This window comes from Amaranthus tricolor, chromosome 2 (genome assembly GCF_026212465.1).
Source record: "Amaranthus tricolor cultivar Red isolate AtriRed21 chromosome 2, ASM2621246v1, whole genome shotgun sequence".
In the NCBI taxonomy this organism is placed as follows: domain Eukaryota; kingdom Viridiplantae; phylum Streptophyta; class Magnoliopsida; order Caryophyllales; family Amaranthaceae; genus Amaranthus; species Amaranthus tricolor.
In genome coordinates this window covers 12,657,092-12,681,351 of record NC_080048.1, presented here as the reverse complement: position 1 = coordinate 12,681,351, position 24,260 = coordinate 12,657,092, and the positions used below count along the sequence as shown (strand labels likewise).

Genomic DNA, 24,260 nt, shown 5'->3' with positions numbered 1-24,260 from the left:
GCAAAAAGAATCAATTTAAAAACTGATTTCCAGTTGGTCGTAAATAAGATTTTCGGAGAATATGAAGCTAAAGACGTGACCATGCTGAAATATTTACAAAAGACAAAGGAACTGATCTCAGAATTTGAGTCAATTCTATTGGAAAGACTTCCTAGGTCTCAGAATGAACAAGCAGATGCCTTATCAAAGTTGGGAAGCTTGAGCATGCATGATTTGAAAAGATCAATCTTGGTGGAGGTAAAACCTTTAAGCGCCATACATGAAAATGCAACATCTGTATTCAATGTTGGAAATAAAGATGTTCCAGATTAGATGAAAAATATCATCCAATTTAAAGAAACAGGACTCCTCCCAACAGATCCTGTTATTGCCAGAAAGCTGAAGTTAAAATCACTCCAATTTTGCATGGTAAATAGGGAACTATATAAGAAAGCCATAAAAGGGCCATTGTTTAAATGTGTAACGTCTTCTGAAGCTGATTACATCCTGAGAGAGGTCCACGAAGGATGCTCGGGCATCATCTAGGAGCTAGGGCACTGGCACTGTCACATAAGGCAATCAGAATTGGGTACTATTGGCTCACATTATTATAAGATGTCGGATGTTTAGTTTAAAGGTGTGAAAATGTCAAAAATTTACTCCAAACATAATTATGCCAGCATCAAAATTGAAATACATCCACAACCCAGTCCCTTTTGCCAATGGGGATTGGATCTACTGGGCCCCTTTAAACTTGCTACACGAGGCAAGAAATGTTTTATTGTTGCCATTCATTACTTCACAAAATGGGTAGAAGCAGAAGCTCTCACAACAATCACATCTAGAAAAGTAGAAAATTTCAACTGGCAGAACATTATGACCAGATTTGGATTACCTAGAATCCTAACTGTTGATAATGGAACCCAGTTTGATTGTGCAACATTGAGAAAATATTTGGAAGATTTTAAAGTCGGAGTAGCTTATTCATCAGTATGCAATCCATAGTGCAATGGCTAAGCTGAAGCTGCAAATAAACAAATTTTGAATGGGTTACTAGAAAAAACTGGAAGAAGCCAAAGGCAAATGGGTTGATGAAATCTATGACGTCTTATGGTCATTGAGGACCACTATGAAGGAAGCAACTAGGCAAACACCATTTAGACTGGTTTAGGGCTTAGAAGCATTGCCACCAGTAGAAATTGGGGTACAATAAGAATAAAACATTGGGATATTTAAGAGGAAATCAAGAATCCAGACTCATTGATCTTGAATTGATTGATGAAATAAGAGGAGAGGCAGCATGCAAGATGGTAGCTTATCTGAATAGAATTGCCAGATTATAAAAGTTAGACACATATCTTTTTAAGTAGGAGATCTAGTTCTCAGAAATGTTAAGGTCACCCAGCAAAATGAACATGGAAAATTATCAGAAAAAAGGGAAGGTCCTTACATTATCTCAGAAGATTGCGGAAATAGGACTTACAAATTACAAACATCCAACGGAGAACCTTTGAAGCATAAATGGAATATTAGAATACTCAAAAGATATATTATATGTAAAATTTTTAAATGTTCATATGTATATATGAAATAGAAAGTCAAACATATACCAAAATTAGTTAGAGTAATTATGTAACACCTTATTTCATGTATTGTATAAAATAGTGGAAGAATGTAAAAACTAATGGGAAAGCCCTGGCTTAAATAGTTAAGGAGCCCAGCTGAGATTATAGGGGAAGCCCTAAATTTATAACTAAGGAACCTAGAAGGAATTGATATAAAGTCTGAAGAAGATATCAGACAAACATCAAAACAAAAAATTCGAACCAGTTAAAACACACCATAAAACCTCAAAACACAAAACTCCTTTAAGTATTTTCCAAAATCAAGAAAATACTTAAAAGTGGGGGGAAAAGAGGTTGGGAAAAGTGCTTGATAGGGTTCAAGAAACATATGAAATGAAGAGGAAAAGTGCCTAATAAGGTTCAGGAAATATATGTGGGTATTTGATAGAGTTCAAGAAACATATGACACGAAGTTGCCTGGCAAGAATGTGTTAAGTAAAGATTTATGAGTTTATGTTCAGATACCTCTTCAAGTCATGTGAGTTTTTATTTAGAAACTTCATCAAGCCATGTGAGTTTTTATTCAAAAACATCATCAAGTCATGTGAGTTCTTATCCAAAAACATCATCGAGCCACGTGAGTTCATGAACTAAAATCATTATTAAAATAGTTGAATATCATTTCATTAAATTGAAATCCGAAATTACAAGTAACTAGAAGTCTCCAATATACAAAAAAAAAATTGAAGAGTTCAACTAATAAAAGAAAGAAAAGATAATAAGAAAAATCACTGATTTCTGGGTGGAGAAGTCGTGGAAGCAGAGGGCACAGAGCTTCCGGCTTTGTGGCCAGATGATTTTTTGTATTGGGCCCTTAATGCTGGAATGATAGAAGCAACTAGGGTTTCAAGAGCCATGTAAGGTTCAATCTTAGACCAATCTAGGTCTGGATAAGCAGTATATACTGCATTCATTGTATGCCAGAGTGTACCCTCCTTGGTCCTAGCACTATCAGCATCCAGATGAGTTTTAAATTGAGACTAAAAGTAGTCAGTAGCTTTCTTTCTCTCTTGGGCTTTAAGGTTTTTTGTTTTAGTCTCCAGCTTGGAAATATTAGCATCTAGTTCCACTATTTCATCGTGGAGTCTGTCCTTATCACTCTCCGTGACATCAATTATCCCTCTGGGAAAAATTTCCTCCTCCTTCTGGGCAGAAGATTGCTCAATAGAAGCCAAAGTATCTTGAACCTTCATCAAGTCTTTTTGAAGTTCTCCTCACTAAAGAACTCAGATATAGAAATCTAGAAGTTACCAACTGAATGCAAATGATAAGAACTGTAAAGTTTAGATTAAGGAAAATGAAATATAAAACCCAGAATACATGGAAGATGATATTACCTCATCAAAATTGTAGTGTGGACCTTCCAAACATCGGTCAACAAAGGCCATTAAGTCAATAGACCCTGACTGTTGAGAAGTTATAACTTCATCCAGCTTTTGCTTGGTTGAAAGTGGTTCTTCTGGATGACGGTCTTCAGCAACCCGCTTACCTATGTTTTGCCCTACTATAAGCATTATAAATGTATAAATATGAAAGAGAGAAAAAAGAAGGGGGGAAAAAGAAAATAAAATTATACCTTCAGCAGGGATTTCTTCAGCAATACTAGGATCCCCACCCACTAGAAATCTGATAGGATAAGCAGGATAGGTCTCCCCAGTTTCAACTTCACTTTCCATAGCTTGCTAAAAATCATAAGTCGAGGTTTCATTAAAAATATCCTCAATTTCAGCAATTGGGATATTAGATTATTCCATTAGGGCCACAGCTTCAGTCCCTGGGTCAGTAATTTCTTCAACAACATTCTCAACCATAGAGACTAGAATGAGTGAAAGATCCATAACATCATTTGCTGGGACATTTATTTCTTCCACCACAGGAGAAGGAGATCTGGCTCAATTGGTTTGATTCTTCGCTGCCTGGATAGTTTCTTCAATAGGAATCAGCATAGGAGAAGTTGGGAAATCAGCAACAGCTACAGTATAAAATTATTAATGAATAACATAATTACCGGGTAATTGATATAAAAGAAAGAAATAGTTGAAGATAGACAAAAGTTAAGCGAGAAAATATACCTAAATCTCCTCCTTGAAGATATTTGTCCACAGCCTCATCAACTGGGACAGAAAAAATGCCAGAATATCCAGGAGAAGCAGTTGAAGACAGAGAGCCAATATCTTCAACCTCTTCAAGAAGTGTTTTAGTCTCCTCAACTACTTCTTGGATAGACTCCTCGACAAATTCTTCCTGGGTATGCTTGGATGATGCAACAATCCTAGGAGAAGAGGTAACGTAGGCGCTGAGACAAAAAGAAGGATAAATCAAAAATCAAGAGAAATAATAGGTACAATGAACAAATCCCAAATTTACAAAAAGGGAACCACCTAAATTCTCGTCTGGGAGTAACACAATAATCTGTGAACTCCCAGGTGGGCAATAAGCACAAGGAGTAGCCAGAAGAGGGAGATCATCACCTTCCAAAGCTTAGAAAGAAGAAACATTAGTATCTTTCTTCCTCAATGTCCTTTTTCTCTTAGTGATTGGACCTTTAGTAGAGAGAACACCCGCTGCAACAGACCAGCAACTTTGAATTTTTTTAGATCCACCCTCAGATGATAGGTCTATATTTTTGAAGATAGAGAGATGGGGGATCAACCCAGACTGCTAGGTCCCTATAATCTTTTTGGTTGGAGGAAGAGGACCTTGTCCGACTCTAAGGTAATAAGGCATGTTAGTTGGACAAATATCACTCCTCCTTCATCTGGGAGCTTTAGAGGGACCCAGGGGATCATAATAAAAGGCAACAACTCTTTGCTGCGTATAAATTTTCAAAGGAAGCGAAGGAGAGCCAACCACTGTCCTATATAAACGATGGTTAGCAGTGTTTTATGGTCAAGGAGAACAAGGAACAGGTTTGTAGTAGTTTTCGTGAAGAGAAATACCAAGAACTTTCCAGCGAACTATTTATGCTGCCTGATTTGAAAATCACAAACAAGTATAATATAAGTCAGGAAAGGAATGGTAATAGTAAAATAATAATTATGTATCTGGGATATAGATATACTAGGAGTCAGATAGCTGGACATTCCAATTAAAGACAGGCAAATGTCCTGTTAAAATATAGAAGCATGTGGAATCTAGCCAAGAAGCAAATTTTTATCTTTCGACTTCACAAAGTACAAAAAAGCATGTCTCTCCCTCCGAGAAAATTGTTTAACCTTCTCTAAACCTAGAGTTTCTCTGGGGTTAAATTTGCTCCTGAAAACTGTGGGCATATACTTGAAGGGATGATTAGGAGTTTTCAGTACACTAACCCAGATTATTTTGTCCTTGTAATGTTTGAGGTCATTTAATTTTAGGTAGGCCACCAATGCTCTATTTATTGAAGAAAAAGTGATGACAGACCCATTTTTCGTCTCATCCAACTTGAAGATATTTTTGAATAAATTTAAGCTCAATGGAAGTTTCATGTATTTGTACCCTTCTACATTCATTCCCTTCTACAGGAACAGGATGCAACTTACAAATTTCATTATTGTACCCTTCTACATTCATTCCCTCACGCTAACTAATTCAAAATTTCCCCTTGAATTTTTGATTTTTCTTACCCATTTAGTCACTTTATTCCCTAGGTAGTCGAATCACATTTTTAATGCCTTCACATCATATGTACTACTTGATTTTATTTACCCTTGTACCGTCCCTCTCCCATAATCATTTTAAAAATCCTTTTCTTCCTTGTCTCTTAAATACTAAACCCTTTCTTCTTCATTCAAATCTCTAACAATGGCACCAAAACAAAAATTCGGTCTTCAAAGAAGAAGGAAACAGAGTGTCAACTATATCTCCAGTTTTAGAAACTCATGTACAACCTATTTCCGCACCACTAACTGCTATAGACGTTCCAAAGACATAGTTTTAAAATCATACTACATTTGGTAAGTAGGTTGATATTTTTAAGAATAGAAAATTTTCTTATGTTGATATGTAAGACTACACTTTCTTTGTCTTTGAGAATTTTGAAATTGTTTTGTCTTTTATAGAGTCATCTCGAGGAAAACTCCGAGACCTCGGTTCAATCACATATCCAACTCCTGTTAGAGTCTTTTATTGTAATTTGTCTTTCATTACTGTTGACGGTTTTTCAGCCCTTAGGAGTTTTGTCAATGGACAAGAAATTATTGTATTTAAAACCCTAATGAACGAACTATTCAAATTTTCCAACAATGTTGATGATCAAACCCGTAACCCGTGGCTTTTAAAAATTCTAAATGGTAAATTGCTTCATAATCTTATTCCTAAAATTGTTTATTCAAAGGGTTCATCTTATGAGTTAGTGTCTGATACCCAACTGATTTTAATATGAAAGATTGCTTCTAAGAAATCAATTGATTATGCTTCTTTAATCTTTTCTACCATGCAGTTCTACAGCTCAAACTTTCGAAACATGGCTTTACCCTATGCTAACCTCCTCTCAATAATTTTTGATCATTTCAAAGTTCCTTCTGATGCAGTGGAAATTGACTTTTTCATCCCTCAATCCTTGTCCTGTAACATTCTATATTCACCATTAGAACTTTCAAAATCAATGGCAAATATGAGTTATACTCAAATTTGTCTGCAGTTGAAAAGGAAGAATTAAAGAAAATCCATGGTAAGAAGCTTTCACGGTTAGAACCTCAGCTTAAGGATTACACAACCCATACTCGCCTCGAGTCCCTTGACTTAGAGGTTAGTGAACTCAAGTTATCTCTTCTAGACTTACACGATAAGGTTTCCAGCATAACCTCTATGCTTGAAAATTTTATTAAGGAGATAAAGGGAATGATTGTTGGGGAAGTAGAGGTGAAAGAAGAGGTTAAGAATGAAGCTAATGTCAAAGAGCCATCCCCTGAATTGAAACGGGCTACTCCACGTGCTAAAGATGCTACACCACCATCAGCAAAAGAACCCGCCCCCAAGAAGCGAAAGACTAGATCAAAGAAATGATTTGTTTGTTGTTATCATGAATATTTTAGTTTCGTTACTAAGTATTGCCAAAAAATTGCAACATATTTTTTGTTAATCGTCTACTTTATTTTTTTTATGAAAGTCAAAGAGGAGGAGAATGAATTTGGTCTGTAAAACTAAAACTTGCTTGCTTTTGCTCTGTACAACATGCTACAGCTACTGTTCGTATGCATGTAACTACTACTACTGGCTGCTACTTGTAATACTTGTTATTGTTCGCATGTTTTCCTTGATAGTTTAGTTAGGGTTTACCTATTGCATGTGATGTTATTGCTTGATAAAAAGTCTATAATATGATGCTACTGTTTTACTTCATTTACTGTTTTGCATCATTTTGAGATATTTCACAAGACTTTGAGGATAACTGATCTACTTTTTTAATTTACCTATGCATGGTATTATTAATTTTATTAATGCCTTAAAGTTGCTTTACGATTAATGATTTATGCTATAATTGAAGTTATTCATAATTTCTCTTATGATGATACTAAGTTAAAACATTTTTCACTTAAAAATATGATTAGAAAAATATGGTTTTGACTTTCATCAAGGGGAGATTGAAAATTCAACTCTTTTAAATGATGGTAATTCAAATAATTTATTTTAGAAAATCGAAAAATAATTTTAATGATTATTTATTGGTTAAGTCGGTTTTAAATAAATTATTGGACTTCGGAAAATATTATAAATACTAGGTTATTGCTATTTTTAGAACGAACATTGCAGGGTTGAATTGGTCAAAAAAAAGCCAAAAATTTTAATCCGCTATACTCTCTCTTCACCCCTATTTAGAGAGTTATAGACCTTCTATCAACCTTCAATAGGGTATACTTTGAATTGCATTTTCAGTTTTACTACTTTAATTTTAAATCGTTGATTAAGCTCTTTTTATATGCTTGTTTGGTTGCCTTCATGGGTTTTGTAACAAATGAAGTACCCATTTTTATGCAGCATTGCAGCTCATTTTGGCATGATTTATGATAGCGTTGTGCATGTTTAAGGATTCATACTTGTTACATAGCACACTAATTTCAGTCTTTACCTCAAACCATGCAATTCTGAAATCTGGGAGTGAGACCAAGCTAAAATTCAAAGAATAATATCCATAAACATTCTGTAGCATTCAGAACTTCAGTATACACTGTGATTTCAATAACATTCATATACATTTATATATATATATATACACTGTGCAAATGAACTTGAATAGCATTCTTATTTACGCATTTTGATTTAGACATTCTAATTTATGTACGTACTTTTGGACATTTAGAGTGGATAAGACCTAGAATATATATACTACATACTAAATATAGTAGTGGGACAATATGCAATAAAGAGCAAGTCCAAAATATACCTAATAAGTAAAAACACGAATTGAAAACAGTGAGAAAGTAGCGACTTGTCGCCGCTTGTTGAAATCAGGGACTCAAAATGAGACAGAACCCAAAGCCAAGTCGACTTTTGGAGGAAAGCCGAGTCGGCTTTCAGGCGACGACTCATCGCCATCCTGTGGCGACTCGTCGCTTGCCCTTTGTCTAGCTTTTTGTGGTTAGTTTATTTCATTAGTGTTGTTTGCTTTCAATCATCACTAATGATGGATAACCTCTATATGGTGGTTAAATATGATGAAACATTCATCATGTTTCATTGATAAGCTTTGGTGAATCATCCTTTTGGTTCATAGGCTTGTTTGATGAAACAGACTTATTTCATAAAGAGGCATAGGTTGATACTTTCCTCTATAGATAGAGGAAGTATGCAAGGGACATTCCATCCATAATCTCATAGCAAAATTTTGAATTCTGTTTGAACATTTCTTTTGTTCTTGCTTCTTCTATACATGAGATTATAATTGAGAGAGTAATTAACTTTCATTATAATCAAAGATCATAATCATTACAATACTTGTCTTTACTCTTGCAATATTCTTTGTGCTAGAATACAGTTATATCTCATTTTAAGTTTCATCATCATCCCATGCATCCTTGTAGGAAAAATTTCACAATAAAAAAGTGCACTCACGCCTCCTACAAATATCGAGTTTCCGAGCGACTTGAATTCTTTGTTGCAAACAAATCTTCATTGTGTTCTTTTGGTGATTAGAAGAGTTTTAAGGCCAACTTCAAGGGTTTACAAATAGTGTAGAATACTTTCTTGTAACACATTTACAATACACATTACTTGTTATAGACACCGTGTAGATAAATTGTGCAGATGAACTACATGTGAAGACTCTAAACTTAATTTATATACAAATCCGGAACATTAGCTACATTGCCGACTTCATATACATATACGTTGTGCAGATGAAATTCAATAGCATTTTGATTTTTCATATACTGCTGAAGAAAATTTTGAGTCATTATGGTTTTTCGTATTAGATTGGAGTCAAAAATTATTAGTGTTTTAATGTTTGATGAAGAAGAAGAAGGTAAATGAGAGATTGAATGGTTTGTTTACTGATTTTGATGGAGGAAATATCATGGGAAGAAGATTTAAATAGGAAGAAGAATTGCGAACTAAAGATCAAGAACTGACCTAATGTAACCGGTTGTTTAACCTGCAACAATGTCACTGAAAATAAGTAACAATACATGAGATTATTCATGGTTAATCGGTACTTGAAATTATTGTAGGGAAATTAGATAAATATTGAATTATTCTATGCAATTTTTCTATTTTTTTTGCAATATAATTTATTGTACAGCAAAAAGTTACTTTGGTATAAGCACCCTTCTGGTTGGGATTATATATGTTTAATTAGAAGTTACACTATGGAAATAAGTAAAATATTGGATTTTTCATTTAAAGAATTGGATTTGTAACTCTGTGTTTCTTCTCCTTGTGTTATTTAGAGTTTGAAGTGTTTAAAAAGAAGTCCCAACTCCTAAGAATAGAAAACCCAGAAAACAATCTGATCAACCATGGAAACTCCAGCTTCGGAGCATCACCATCATCATGAATCCACTACAAACGAATCCTGCGAACCTCAACCACAACCACCGCCACACATCTCTTCCCCATCTTGTCTCAAATGCGGAGCACCCACCGCTTTCTCTCCTCCTCCTCTACCCGACCCAAATTCCCTTCCTGCTTACCGCCCGATCCGTTTCCCCGCCATTAATCTTCCACCTGATTCTGCTACCAAAACTCAGCAATCCATCATTCTTTCCCCTGTTCCTCAACCTTCTCCTGTCCCACCTCTTTCTCCTCCTTTCAATTTCATTCCTCCTACCAAGCGTATTTCTTCTCCTAAAGATGCTTCCTATTTCGTCAATTCCTCTACCGGAAAGTCTTTCCTTGGTTTCATTGCTTTCCTTTCATACTCCATTCGTGGCCACAAAATATCCGATCCATGCCCAATTTCACATACCCTTTCCCAAATCATATCGTTCCTTGATTCCCTTATTTCATTGATTCATTCCATTCCTCCTGCTCAACAATCATCTAGGTATGGGAACCTTTCCTTTAGGGTTTGGCATGAGGAATTTTCCCAACTTTCCCACAAATTTATGCTTGATATTCTTCCCAACGAAATTAAGGGTTCTTCAGTTGAAATCCTCCCCTATTTCCTTGATAGTTTCGGCAATTCATCTCGTATTGATTATGGAACTGGTCATGAAACCAATTTTGCTGCCTGGTTGTATTGTTTAGCTAGGTTAGGATTGATTAAAGAGGAGGATTATCAAGCTGTGGTTTCTAGGGTTTTTGTTAAGTATTTGGATTTGATGAGGAAATTGCAGCTTGTTTATTGTCTTGAACCTGCTGGGTCTCATGGTGTTTGGGGTCTTGATGATTATCATTTTTTGCCTTTTGTTTTTGGTTCTGCTCAGCTTATTGATCATAAGTATATGAAACCAAAATCAATACATAATGATGATATTCTTGAGAATTTCTCCAAGGAGTATATGTACCTATCTTGCATTGCATTTATTAAGAAGGTTAAGAAAGGGCCATTTTCCGAGCATTCCCCTTTGTTGGATGATATTAGTGGTGTGCCAAATTGGAATAAGGTTAATAGTGGTATGCTTAAGATGTATCGAGCTGAGGTCCTTGAGAAGGTGCCTGTTGTGCAACATTTTCTGTTCGGCTCCATTATTCCATGGTATGGACTATTCAACTCTCTGTTTTGAGAATTGAGATTACTTGTTTGTTCAAATTGAAATTAATTATGAATTAGTTAAATAAGTGCTTTTTCTTTTTATTTTATCTCTGTGTATGTTTATCTTGTAATCTAGCATTTCAACTTTGGTTGATGATAGTAATAATCACTTTTTGCAAGTTGTGGAATTATTCTGCTGATATAGAATTAAGAAATCATTTGGTTGACATCTAGGAATTTAGAATTCCTCGGATATACATTTATACATACTTGTTTGGTTCACAAAATGAGAGAAAATGCAAATTCCTAAGAAGTTCTAATTTCTACAATGTGGGGGAAGTCAATCACCATCCCCCTTGCAATTAGTAGATTCAGATGTAGAGTATCCCGAATAAGAAATTAGTCCATTATGTACTATTGGACACCTAACTGCTAGATTGATGATTTTAGGATCCTTAGCTAATGGATTGGATTCGCTTGTCAGTGTTTAGCTTTAGTGGTTGTTAACTGCTTTTATGTGGTTTTAATTTGTATTATTGGCCACAAATATGAAAATGAGGCCTATTGCTCTTAGTGATTATTGGGAATATTATTTGCCACACAATTGAGCTTTTAGTCTAGTTGTTTATTTCTTAGTCATGTGGGCTTTGAGTGTCATGCATTTGTTGTGGGATTTGGACGTGGATACAAACTACTCCCTCATATCCTTGTGCAATGTCCCATTTAGAATTTGAAACTATTCATCAATTAGTTTTAGTTTTTATTTTATTATTTTGTTTGGATTTTAAAATATAGTCAAGCGAGGGCATATTTAATTCGTATGGTAGGATTTGTAGAAATTGATACAAATGGAAACACTTGAGAAATGCCAACAACATTGATAAGGATACTTAATATTATTTGTTTGAAAACACCTGAGGGTAAAGATCAATGGGAGATAAACACAATGATAACAAGAGGAGAAGAAAAATCAATTGTTATCGGGGGTGGAGGAGATGTAACAAATAAAAAATTAGTTTCGTACTTGAACTGGAATTAGATATTGATCTTAAAAAAAAACAACCGAGAATGGAGTTTATTTCTTGATTTCATTTCCAATCTTAATTTTTGGCAAACTAAACTTAATCTTTTTTTTTTTTGATACTTAAACTAAACATACTCTTAGAGATAGTATGGATTGAATTATTGCATTGGCAAGCGAGCAATCCCTAATGGGTTATTTAGCAAGGATAAGAGGTAGTATTATTTCAGGGTGGCCTAACCCGTTGGTATGCAAATGTCTTTTTGATATGGATACGATACACATATTATTTTCTTCGGTGATTTGAATTCGATCCATTTAATGATGAATGTGTAATGTAATTATAGATTAAAGAAAGTGCTCATTTTTCTCTTTGTAGTTGATATTGAGAGTTACAAAAGCTAACACATGATTATCTCTCTAAATATAAGATTGTGATGATTAATTTTTTTTTTTTTATGTTGTTTAGTTCTTTGGTTTAAGATTATAATAGATTATAGTAAAATAACTTATCAACTCATGTGTACTTATATATATGGACTTGCAGTTGATGTTTACTATAAAGTTTAATAAGAAACAATCTTTTTCATATAACAGCTGTAAGGTGGCTTACGTCAATTTTAAACATTGCCTATGTAAGAGTCACTTTAGGGCTTTGAGATATTGAAATGTTGTTTAGTGTAGATTCTTGGTTTAATATACAAATCATTAATTACTAGGAGTACTTGTTTACTTGTATATTTTCGCTGGAGCCATGGACTTAAGTTATTTACACGCATGGAATAAAAACTCCCCCGTTACGTTACATAACGCCCGTTATATAACTTGTTTGAAAGTTGTCGCGACGTTAAATCCCATTATATAACGCTGCATGAAATTTAACGGTCAAAATGCCGCGTTGATCGTTATATAACGTGTAATCCCCGTTATTTTACCGTTATAACGATATATCACCGTTACAACGTTATTTTTCTTCCTGTAAAAATTTTATTAGTACCAATTAACTTTAATTATTACGATTACTTAAAATATAATTACTCATAATTTTAGTTGATAAACAAAATAATTAATTAATAACTAAAGTTAATTAATTATACACTAAAACAATCTCAAATATTGCAATTATAATAGCTAGTTGCATATTATTGCATAATAATATTAGTTCAACAACAAAAATGCAATTATAAGTTTAAAACCCTTTATGAGATTTTTTTTTCAAAAATCACACTGCATCGGCCGTGATTCACGTTATTTCTCCGTTATAGCCGTTTTCCGCGACACCGTGACCGTTTCCGCATATGCATCCGCGACCACGATTTTTTTCCATGGCTACACGCTTACATAAACTGTTAAAGACATGATGTTAATCTGCAAATTTCGTAATGTCCTAAAGATTTTTTCGTTTATACATTCTATTTATGTAAATTGTGTTTGGTGGCTATTTAGAATTATACAGTGGTGTTGATGGTATGATTCTTTAGTTCGTGAATGGAGCTATGGATGTTTGAAATTAACCATCTGTTTTTGAGAACATGGATGAAACTGCTTACATGAAGTTTATCCTGGTTGGTTGTTAGTTGTACAAAATTTTAGGCGGTGCTGAGTTCTATACCTATTTTGCGCACATTTTTTTTTGATTTATGAAACTAACCAGGTTTCTTGACCATAAATCAGTGGGTCATGATCTGATAATTGACTCGTGACACGAAACGTGCACACCTGAAAAACTAAAAAAAATTGGGTAACCCGATTGAAAACCAGATCAACTGTTTTCACCCGTTTTCAATTTCACTTTAGTATTTTTAGTTGCACATCATCATTGTTAGTCGGGACCCACTACATTGTTGGTCAATTTTACAAAATTTTATTTTAATATTTCTTTTTTATAGCTCTAAATATGCATATTGGTCTTTTTTGAAAAAAATTAAAGATGAAAAAAACTATAGAAATCCTTGACTCGTTGGGTCGACCTGAATGCAACACGTCTCGACACAGAGCCGACTACACCCGACTTGAAAATGAGCAACCGAAAATTGACCTAACAGAAAATGACCTGACTCGGTGTGCCGATCAACCGAATGTTTTGACATTACATTTTGACTATTTAATAGTTACTACTTAGGTCATGCTTGTATTAATAATAATTATTTATGGAGTAAATAAAAGTCAAACTAAGAAAATATGGTATTGGAATAGAAAATTAAGAGAATATTATTGTTGTCAAATATACAAAACAATTGTAAAGTAATGTATAAGAGGAAATAGAGATATCAATCCCCTTATTTTGGGGGTAAATATTTACCCTATTGAAATGGAGGAGAAATATTTTCGTCCTCCCAATAAGGTTAATCCTCTTCCTTTTCCTCCATCTTCCACATACTATCATATTTTTTATCCTTCACCCCCTTTTAAATTCACCTCTACTTACCTTTACTTGTATAGCTTGACTTTTATTTTCTCATTAAATATTTACCCTCAATACAAGTATGCCCTTATTAGAGGTTTTATTCCTAAAACTCTTAATATATTTTATAGGACAACTTGTATTTGAAGGGAAAACTTTTGAATTCCTTTTCAACTTTGTAAAGGAACAAAAAAAGCTACTACATAATCCTAAAAGATTAATAGATTGAGGTACTCTACATGAACCAAAATATTAGTTCTAATGGTCGTTTATATGGATTCTTCTTCTCCGTTCATTCTGATTTTCTACCATCTCTATTTGTATATCTAGATCTTTCATATTTTTTTCACTCCTACTCTCCCAAGTCATCTTCGGTTTTTCTTGCCCTCTTTTTAAGTCTTTTGAGCTCTAATTTTCTATCTTCCATACTGCTTCGCTAACACTTCGCCTTTGCACATGCTGAAACCATCTTTGACGATTTTTTTCATTTTTTCCTCAGCATTTGCAGCTTCTAAACTCTTTCTTATATCGTGGTTTCGAATTCAATCCCTGAAGATATGCCTACTCATCCATTGAAGCATTCGCATTATTGATATTCCCACTTTTCTACTATGATTCTTTCTAAACGCTCAACATTTTGATTTATATAGTAGCATCAATCTAATAGTCATTCGATAAAACTTGCCCTTTAATTTAAAGGCACAACACAATCACATAATATTCCAGTAGCCACTCTCTATTTTTGCCACCCACATCTAATTATATGGGTCATATCTTGTTGGATGTCCTCACTCCCCCACTACTCTGAAATATGGACCAAAATCCATTCAAAGCGATTCCTTTCTCTTTTAGCTCTATAGTGTTGTTCCGACTTAATTTGAAACCTAGTGATTCCAACTCTTGTCTACATCGTTTTAACATTACTTTCGAATGATATTTACTTTCTAATTTAGTTCCTTTCTCATATTTTGGAAAAATTCGATAAATTGAGGAACCAAAAGCTTAATTTATCTACCTATTATGATTTCTTTTTCCGTCGGGTTTGGTTTCAAACCATTAAGAATGGTAAAAGTTGATGGTCTATGTTCATAATCTTGAAAATGGCCTTCTTGGGATTTAAGAAGGCATTCCCTGTGATGTTTCCCCTTTTAGGATCTTTTTTTTTTTTTCCTTTATCTTGTCCTTTCTTTATGTCATTGTATACTTTCACCTTGTCTCCCCTTACTCATATAGCCGAATTGGTAGTAGTTTGCATCTCTTGAAATATTTGCATCTTAGCTTGCTTCTTTTTGGAGGTTTAGGCATACTAGGTTAAGACTATTTTAGACTTGCTCTTTACTAGTAGAGTTGTGGTAGTTGATACATTTAGGTGTCAGGACAAATTGTATAATGATGTGCACCTTGCGAAATGACTGATGAACACTAGAACCCTGGAGATGGTAATTGCTGTTGGTTGGTGAGTCTCTGAAGTACCAGTGATTCTACCTCATAATAGTCACGTCCTCAATTAGAACAATGATCCTGATGAAGTTTGAATGATTGTTTGGTTAGGAAAGTTATTGATGGTTGAAACTACTTATCAATGTCTGAGGAGAATGATGGAGTTGCTCACAGGTTTATTTTTTCGCTTTTTCACTGCTTAGTGCTTTCTTACTGGTGCAAATTTTTTTTTCTAATCGTCCAGTTAGGATATCTTTTTCTTATTTTTTGGCTCTAGTTGGTTGGGTAAAGGTTTTGATTTTTTGTGCTACATCCTGAAAGTTGCCTTCATAGGGTCTGAGAGGACATTGCTTAATATAGAGTTTCCTTTTTACCATATTAAGAGTATTTTTCTGTGTACCGTGCAACTGTTCTCCCTGCATTGGTATTTGGACTATGGTTTAGTATATGCTAATCTGGGCTCAGATGGTTCTTTGTTTTGGAATGTGCTATGAACTAACTAATTGGATTAAACAGTTCAATGGAAATCAAATGCTAAAGGAGATAAAGATGAAATTATATTAAAAATATTGATGATAAAAGTATGATTACAAGCTTAAAATTATTATAAAAAAAAGATAGATCAAGCAATTCAAGAAGCTTAAGATCTCCCAAAATGAGCATAAAACCCACCACTAAGTGTTTATAATTTTCATGATGCATATAACTCCCTAATTTCCTTTATTTATAATAAAGACCCCTCTTAATACTAACTTATTCCCTAAGTCACCGCTATCATATTAATCACTTAAATTACCCCTTCGTAAACTAATTATTCAAAATACTAGTTCATTTCATTACTAACTGCTTGAAGTTCCACCTTGCCCCAAGGTGGGTGAAAATTAGCTTGGTCTTTCCACCGTAAAATTTCCCCAAATGCATAATGTCTAGAGCTTATAATGACTTGGTCCACTCTTAAAATGAATTTAACGAGTGAACATGGCCCTAATTCTGATTCCAGTGATGTTGCAGGATTAGCAAGTACGAGTATTAAAGTCAATTCAGCCGTCGGATTATGCACAACAACAACGAGAGCTAGACTTCCTCTAAAGAAATTTCCAACCACATATATGGGTTTATGTGGAGATGGAAACCGCGTCTTCGTCTTCATCCAGGCGCCAACCTAATTCTTTCTTTTCAAATCTTCGTTTCCCATGAGCCCTAATTCTTCCTTACCCATGCTCACTGGACTTTCACTCCCTTAAGCAAATTCAGCACCGCCACCACCACCTTTCCAGCGTCTCCACATCGTCCGATCTTCTCGCCGGTCAGCCACCATGGATGTCCGTCGATCTCATTTCTCTCTTTCTCTTGCACTCTTTTCTCTCTCATCTTCTTCCTAAGGTTACCGACAGTGTCTCCCTCCCACTGAAGGTTTGTGTTGCCGCCATTTTTTCCGACAACCCTTACTGTCTTCTCTTTTTTCTCTTGTTCTAATCCTTTCTTTCTCGGAAATACGATAGTTGTTCCTTTCCTCAGCCGAACACCTGCCCCTCCTCCACTTCCGCCACCACAACTTCTTAGGTAACCTCTCTTAGTTATCCTCCCACGCCATTGGAGGCACCCCAATAGCCATCTCTTCGCAACCCGATTTCCATCACACCTTCCATTCCTTCTACCGCCATTCTTGAACTTCAGTTTATTCTCCCTTTTCTCTTTTTCTTCTGTGTTTTCATTTCTTGGTATTCTATTTCTCTGGACTCTTCTCCGTTTTTTTTTCTTTTACCTCTTATTTGCTCATTTTTTCCATTTTCCGGATCTACATCTTTCGCCACTTCATTTTTCGTCTCTTCATGATATACAAATGCAACTAATTCATCCTCCCAACCTATATTTAGGATAAGAAATGAACATCTAGTTTCTTTACACAAGTGGCTAGAAAATTCCATTTCACCCACTTGTTCATCACAACATTCACAACATTCTTTACCCCATTTTTCATTAATTTAATCCATAGAAGTTAATCTGAATGAGGAGATGATGTTGCTTTTACAGCTAGTTTGAGTTTTCATGTGGTGATTTCAAATTCTAATCCCTCCAAAAAAGAGTAAAACCCACCACTAAGTGTTTACAATTTTCATGATGCATATGACTCCCTAATTTGCATTATTTATAATAAAGACCCCTTTTAATACCAAATTATTCCCTAAGTCACCACTAATATTGTAATTACCTAAATTACCCCTTTATAAACTAATTATTCAAATACAAGTTCATTGCAGAATGATGAAAGCCAGCCTTAAAAAGTTTAAACCTAAGCTCGATTGGATAAATGTTAAATAGTAGTTACCGGAGGAATTTGTGTGATATGTTTGTGTTGTCAACATGTTCAAATGGTAGCTGTCACATTTTGTTCCTTTCAGCTTAGTATGAAATTGATACTCTTATTTGCATGATAATGCAGGATCGTCTTCATTTATAAAAGAAACACTAAACTTAATTTGAAATTGTCTCATCAACTTTTCTTTGAGCTTCAATAAAAATTGATATGTGATGGAAACCGATTGTTTTCTGTTGGTAGGTTTTCCTTATGTCATTTGGACTCTAGATGTTGCACATCAATAATGTGCTATTGAGTGGGTTGAGATACTGGTGAGTGTCCTATCAATTGTTGGTATGGCAGTATCTCTTGCAATTGCTTGTTGGTGCTGGTTATTGCTGCTATAACAAGGATGACAATGATATGATAATTAAGAGATGTTTTATTAGCTGGGCTACGGGATTCTGATGGTTAAACATTCGTATGAGCAGGGTTGTATGGTGTGACAATTAAGCTGCCTGATGTGCAGTACCAAAGCTCATCCGAGTTTTTTAACCAGTCCATAAAAGCTAGGGAAAGTTGATCTCTTAATTTTTTCATTTCCTGTGTCCTCTTAAATAGGCGGCCAAAAGCTCAATTGGATTTATTTTCTTTTGTTTTATTTAGTTGGTCTGGCTAAAGGTTGGAGCTATAAATGACTTAGACATTTAGAAAAATGAATTCATTTTGGGCTCTCATGTAGTTCCTTTATTTGAAATTTCCTTATTCTCTCTAGTCTGTAGTTATATATAAGGTTTACTATTTATCATTTATTTTCTTTTAGTCTTTGGATCAGTATTAAGCTATCTTCTTGGCTGTCAATTCTGGACCAGTTGTATGCATTTTCACTTGCAAATCTTTCCGCTCTTTGGAGGTTTATGATATGTGCAAATGAATGTTGTGTGCTGTGTTGTTGGAATTTAATGTTAGTTTTGGGACAAATGTGCTCTTAAGGTTCACTCTGCAGATTTTACTAGTGAAATGTAGAACCTTGGAATTGTACTCTATAGATAAGATAACCAAGGGTTATACACAGGTTAATTAGCAGAGAATCTGTGATACATTGGATATGAGAGATCAGAATTTTGTATACAGATTTAGTGAGTTCTATACTCATGTCTTGAGAGAATGCAAGCCTCTCGAAAGCTTGTGTATCTTGTTTCCTCCTATTACATCAATGTACAATTTCATTTTAGTCTCATTTACATTTCTGAATTCTTTTAATGTTCGCAAAAATGGTAGAATTAGTCTATTACAGAATCATTAATGTGTAGAGTAAGTCTTGCCAAATATATGGATTGAGCCTTTATATGTAATAATTATGGATGTACCGAACATGATCATGGTCATTGAACTTGAGAGTGTGTTATACTAGTCCGGTGTAACATTTATTTGGTTGAAAGTGAACCATAAAAGCATGCTTGATCAGAGAGGGTGACAATTAGTAGTTATTTGAGAAATCTTTTTCAGAGTTCGTTCTTTTGATTTCAAAAATTAGTTTGTGGTAGGAACGAAGAATTATGACTTATGTTTTATTAAGATTGAATCAACAATGATGCAAAAGAATTACTCATTATTTGTGTGATGATGTGGGGACTAATTCTATTGTTAAAAGCACACAATAACACCAGATCCTTAATCACAAAAGACTAGGGTCGGCAATTCTATTGTCAAAAGAAATGCAAAATTTATTTGTAATGTAATTATTTATTTATATCTTTTGATTTCTTTGGATTTGTGATAAAGATTGATGTGTGATAGGAGTATCAGTTGTATCTTGATGTCGCATTGCCTGTAACTTCTTATGTAATATTGCCTGCTGGAGCCAAAATTGGTTGTGGTGTCAAATATATCTACAGTCTTCTGTCACTTTAAGTTGCTCAAACTTGTTCATGCAAAGCTCACTTTTCACATGTACCTGATAGTTATCTTAAATATTTGGCCCAGTTTTAAGATAAAAGTTCCTTTTATCCTACTTCTATCCTACAGCCTGTAGTGTAAGGTAGGGTAGACTTGTCACTACTAAAAGTATCTTTAGTAGGACTTGGAGGTGTGTTTACATGAAATTATTGCCTTCAAAAGATATGAGGAATGTTATTTTATGTTATGTTTGGCAGCCTTTGTTGGCGTTGCTGTACCTTTTCTCGAACTACTCATATATCATAGTGAGTGATTACATGAGTATCTTGACTTGTTCATATTTTTTTCCTACTAGCTGCCGTTTTTGTAAATGATATGTTTTTGTAGATATACCCAATTAAAAGTACCATTATTATTAAATTGGTGATAGGGTTCAATTATATAGACAAACGGTATGCTTAGCAAGCCATTGAAGGGGGGAGGAGGTTCGCAAATGACTAACAGCTGATTAAAGTGCCTGAACTGATCTAACCATCTTGTTCTGAACATGTTGGTAGGCTATTTACCAAAGACTAGCAGTAGGTGGTTTGACAAACCAATCATCTATTAGTACCTGAATAAGCTAATATTGTCCAACAAGCTATTTTGCAAAACACCCAATACCTCCGCCTGAGAAAAAAAATCAATTTAAGGTACATTTTGAGTGTTGTTCATTTGTTTTAGTTCATCAGATTATGATTTATGATTTATGATTTATGAACGTGTCAAAGTACTTTGATTAACCTATGTGACACACCTGGTTGAGACATTGATAATTTAGTAATTGTTATTTCTAATGTGACCTTGTCAGGATCTTGAGGCTGCCGCCTGTGATTCATATAGTAGTATATTGTTGCAACTCTTTAAATCTTTGTTGTTCTTCCCTGAATTCAAATTAAAATTTCAGATCAAAAAGGTGATTTAGATGTTTTCTGATATTTTGTTTTCTGGTTTGTTCAGGGAGTGAAACACCAACAACAAGAGGAATGGCTTGCCAAACATGTAATGGTTGATTTAGACCAAATAATAAAGTGCTTCTAATCTCTGGCTTCTATTTCTAAACTTGATAGCCCGTCGGTTAGAGAAGCTTCGGTTTTGTTGGTTGCTCTTCAATCTTCTTCAGCCATGGCCCATCAACTATCATGTTTTGGTAAGATGAAGAATAATTACTACAATGATTGTTGTTGTTTGATAGTTGAACATTTCTTGCTCTTTACAGGAATTTTTATAAAATTAGGAGATTAGTTTTAGTTCTTAGTTTCAATCCAACATGCTTTCTCTTAATTTTGTTTTGTTTATAGTAAAAGTATTATCTTTATTACTTTTTTTGTTGCAAAACAGCTGTTGAGTACTCTTAATTGATAATGAAATTATTGTTAGGATTAGTTGTAGAAGATATTGCTAAGAAACCCATTATTGGCAATTGCTTATTTGAGTTTTGTAGGAATCTACGCATTGAATACATTTTTTTTTGTTGATATTAATTTGAGAATTATCCGTGAAAAGATTTTATAAATGTTGTGTTGATGTTTAATCTTTTCACTGCTTTGCCTTTAACACGCACACACAGACCATTATATTTGGAATTTATCACTAGATTACGCGACTAAATAATATTATTTTTATTATTTATTTTGTTTTATAATTTACTCTTTTAGATATATCATTATTTTAGTTGACAAACGCAATGAAGTGTTGTTTATTGTTTGCCTTTAGAACATTAGGGTTTGTTTTATAATATTATTTTTGTTGACAATCGCGACAACAGTTAAAGTAATTAAACTTTGAAAATTTGAAATAGTTAAGAGATTTAATCAAAAAAAAATATGTAATAAGATACTTATAAACTTGTTTTCAAAAGTAAGCGTCTGACTACCCAAAACTAGATTCGGATTAGTTCGCACTTACTAACTGCGAACAAAGAGAAAAGGTCAAAAAAAAGTCAAGAGGTCTGTTCGTAGTTAGTAAGGGGAACCTTAGTCAAACTTGATCAAACGCTTGTTCGCAGTTAATAACTTTTTTTGACCTTTAATGTTTGTTCGTGGTTAGTAAGTACGAACAAGCCTGTTGACTTTTTTTTACTTTTTTCTTGTGGCTTATGTTCAAATTAGCTGTTAACTATTCAAACTAGTCGTTAATTAAGCCTCTATATATACTAGAACCTTATAACTTATTTCATTCCATCCAGATTCAATCAAAATTAGTCGTTAATCTCACTCCAGTTTCACGTACCCTAACCCTTGCGTGTGCTGACATGCAAACTCAGATTCGGTATCGCAGGGTGGTGGAATGCGTTGTACCAACCCATATTGGCGCAGAACGCGCTCAGGTTGATGAACTTCGACAATGTCGAAGCATATGAGTAGTACAGAAGCCCCCCACACACCCGTCTGAATCCCCGAGTGATCGGGCACAGCTGCGTACGCATCGGTGGGGTAGGGATCCCACAAAAACTATAAAACATTTTATCATAAAGTAAGCAATGTTGTTATGTGATTATAGTATTGAGAACTAAAAGTAAAATGTTTACCTGGTTTGGTTGTAGTAGGTCTAACTGGTCTCGGTAAAATTCCCGCCCAGTCCTAGTGTGTTTTCGCGTGTGGCGCAAAATTCCACCTCGATCCGTATGGGACATCTGGTGGTGGTTGCTACGGTTGAGCAATTTTACTACGACCAACACTTCTATGCGGTTAGCCAATCAAAATGTGCTACTAGGCCCACAGCTAAGAGATGCAAATGTAATAAGTATAGGATTGATTGAACATAAATAAAATGGTATGATTATTACCTGTAATATAACGAACGGTCTAGCAATCTCCTTGACGTTCTTTCTCGTAGCACCGCACAACCTCCTGTACTGGTACCCAATGGCTGCTGAACCCCAATTGTACTCGGCGATTATCTCCTAAGGTTAGTCGAGTAACGTCAAGTACAGGAGCTGAACTTGGCTGCTTGTTTAGTCAGCAAACAAGACAGCCCCTATCAAGTATAGTAGAAACACCTTGGCGTATCTCGAGACGGTGACCTCATCTGCACCTTAGGGGAGGTGCGAGAAGGTATGTACCAACCATGTGACTCGCAAGGTTTACCATACAAGTGTGTGTCGTCAATGGCGATAAGAGGTTTACAATGATCGGAGCCCTCAATGCAAGGTTTAAAAGCCCAAAACACACGTTGGAAGGTTCTAATATTAGGTCACACATATACACCCGCATCATTGTCTTCCTTAAAAAACCACTCAACTACTAGGCCCGGGTTAGAATGTTGCAAAGCTTTTAAAAAGCGTGGAAGGAGAGAGTAAGAACCTTCCCAAGTTCCATATATGGACAACAAGGCTTGTTGCTTAGCACACCACGCTCGCTTATAATTCACTTCTATACCAAAACGATCTTTAACCATTTGTCGTACGACATACCTTAATTGAATGGTCTTTATTAACACAGTTTCTAATGACATTGTTAATGACATAAGATGTCAAGTGAATGTGTCCAGCCGAGACAGTATCACTACCCAAAACACAAGACTCATGCTTACCATTGTACGTAACAATACGCCATAAAGATGAATATGAATCGAGGGTAGCCCTAAGTCTCCACGAACAACCCCGCTTACACTTCAAGGTAAGGACGGTTTGGTTTGAAGTCTCCGTTCTATACTCCGCATTTCTACGAATATGATGCACTCTTGTATCTTCCAACAAAGCTTCCTTACTATCGAACATCATAACCTTCTCCAACTCCCCTTCTTCGGCGTAAGTAGTATCACAAGCCCAAGTCCTCCACGAGTTGTCCTCCTCATACTCGTCTAGAGGTGGACATAGGGCATAGGGTGTAGGAGCAAAAATTGTTGGAATGTTGCCTAAGGTCATGTCATTTGCTCGGGCATCCTCATCGACATCCACATCATCCTTAGAAGGATCATCACTGAGCTCATTACTCTCATTACTATCATCCCAAGGTCCCATCTCATCACTCTCCTAAGTTAATCACTGCATCACTTGAAACTTGATTCGGAGGGGATTGGGAAGGAGTACAAGATGGGGAAAGAACAAAGGGATTTTGAGTTTCTTGAGTTGATATAGGCATAGGCGTAAGAGAAGGATTAGAAGCAACTACATTCCCTAAGGGTACTTCTATGTATAACTCCAAAGAGGGTATTTTGGTACACTTTGAATGCTCCCACATAGCATCTATAGCCTCATCTTCCTCAATCGGAAAGGCTAGCAATTGTCCACTCATGCCATATTTAAAGCTTATATTTAAGGTACTTCTAGTGGAGTCCAATCCAATCTTAGAACATATAAAACGTTTAAACTCATTCAAATCCATGTTCGAGTTGCATGTAAACAACCTATGTCTACCCCCAACATAATGAACTTTTCCACTACTTTCTCTAAAAGAACCATTCCAAAAACATACTATAGTAACACAAAATGATTTCAT

At 35.0% G+C, this 24,260-nt stretch overlaps 1 protein-coding gene across 1 annotated transcript; it reads left to right on the top strand.

Annotated features, from left to right (window-relative positions):
• Positions 1–9,438: 9,438 nt before the first annotated feature.
• LOC130805926 (uncharacterized) lies at positions 9,439–22,587 on the top strand. Its single transcript, XM_057670765.1, has 2 exons — positions 9,439–10,719; positions 20,779–22,587. Exons 1-2 carry the CDS (start codon positions 9,539–9,541, stop codon positions 20,783–20,785), a joined length of 1,188 nt encoding a protein of 395 aa, XP_057526748.1. The 5' UTR covers positions 9,439–9,538; the 3' UTR covers positions 20,786–22,587.
• The last annotated feature ends 1,673 nt before the right edge of the window (positions 22,588–24,260 follow it).

Excerpts from the sequence above, each read along its gene's own strand:
- LOC130805926 (XM_057670765.1), top strand. The coding sequence starts at position 9,539 with ATGGAAACTCCAGCTTCGGAGCATCACCATCATCATGAATCCACTACA.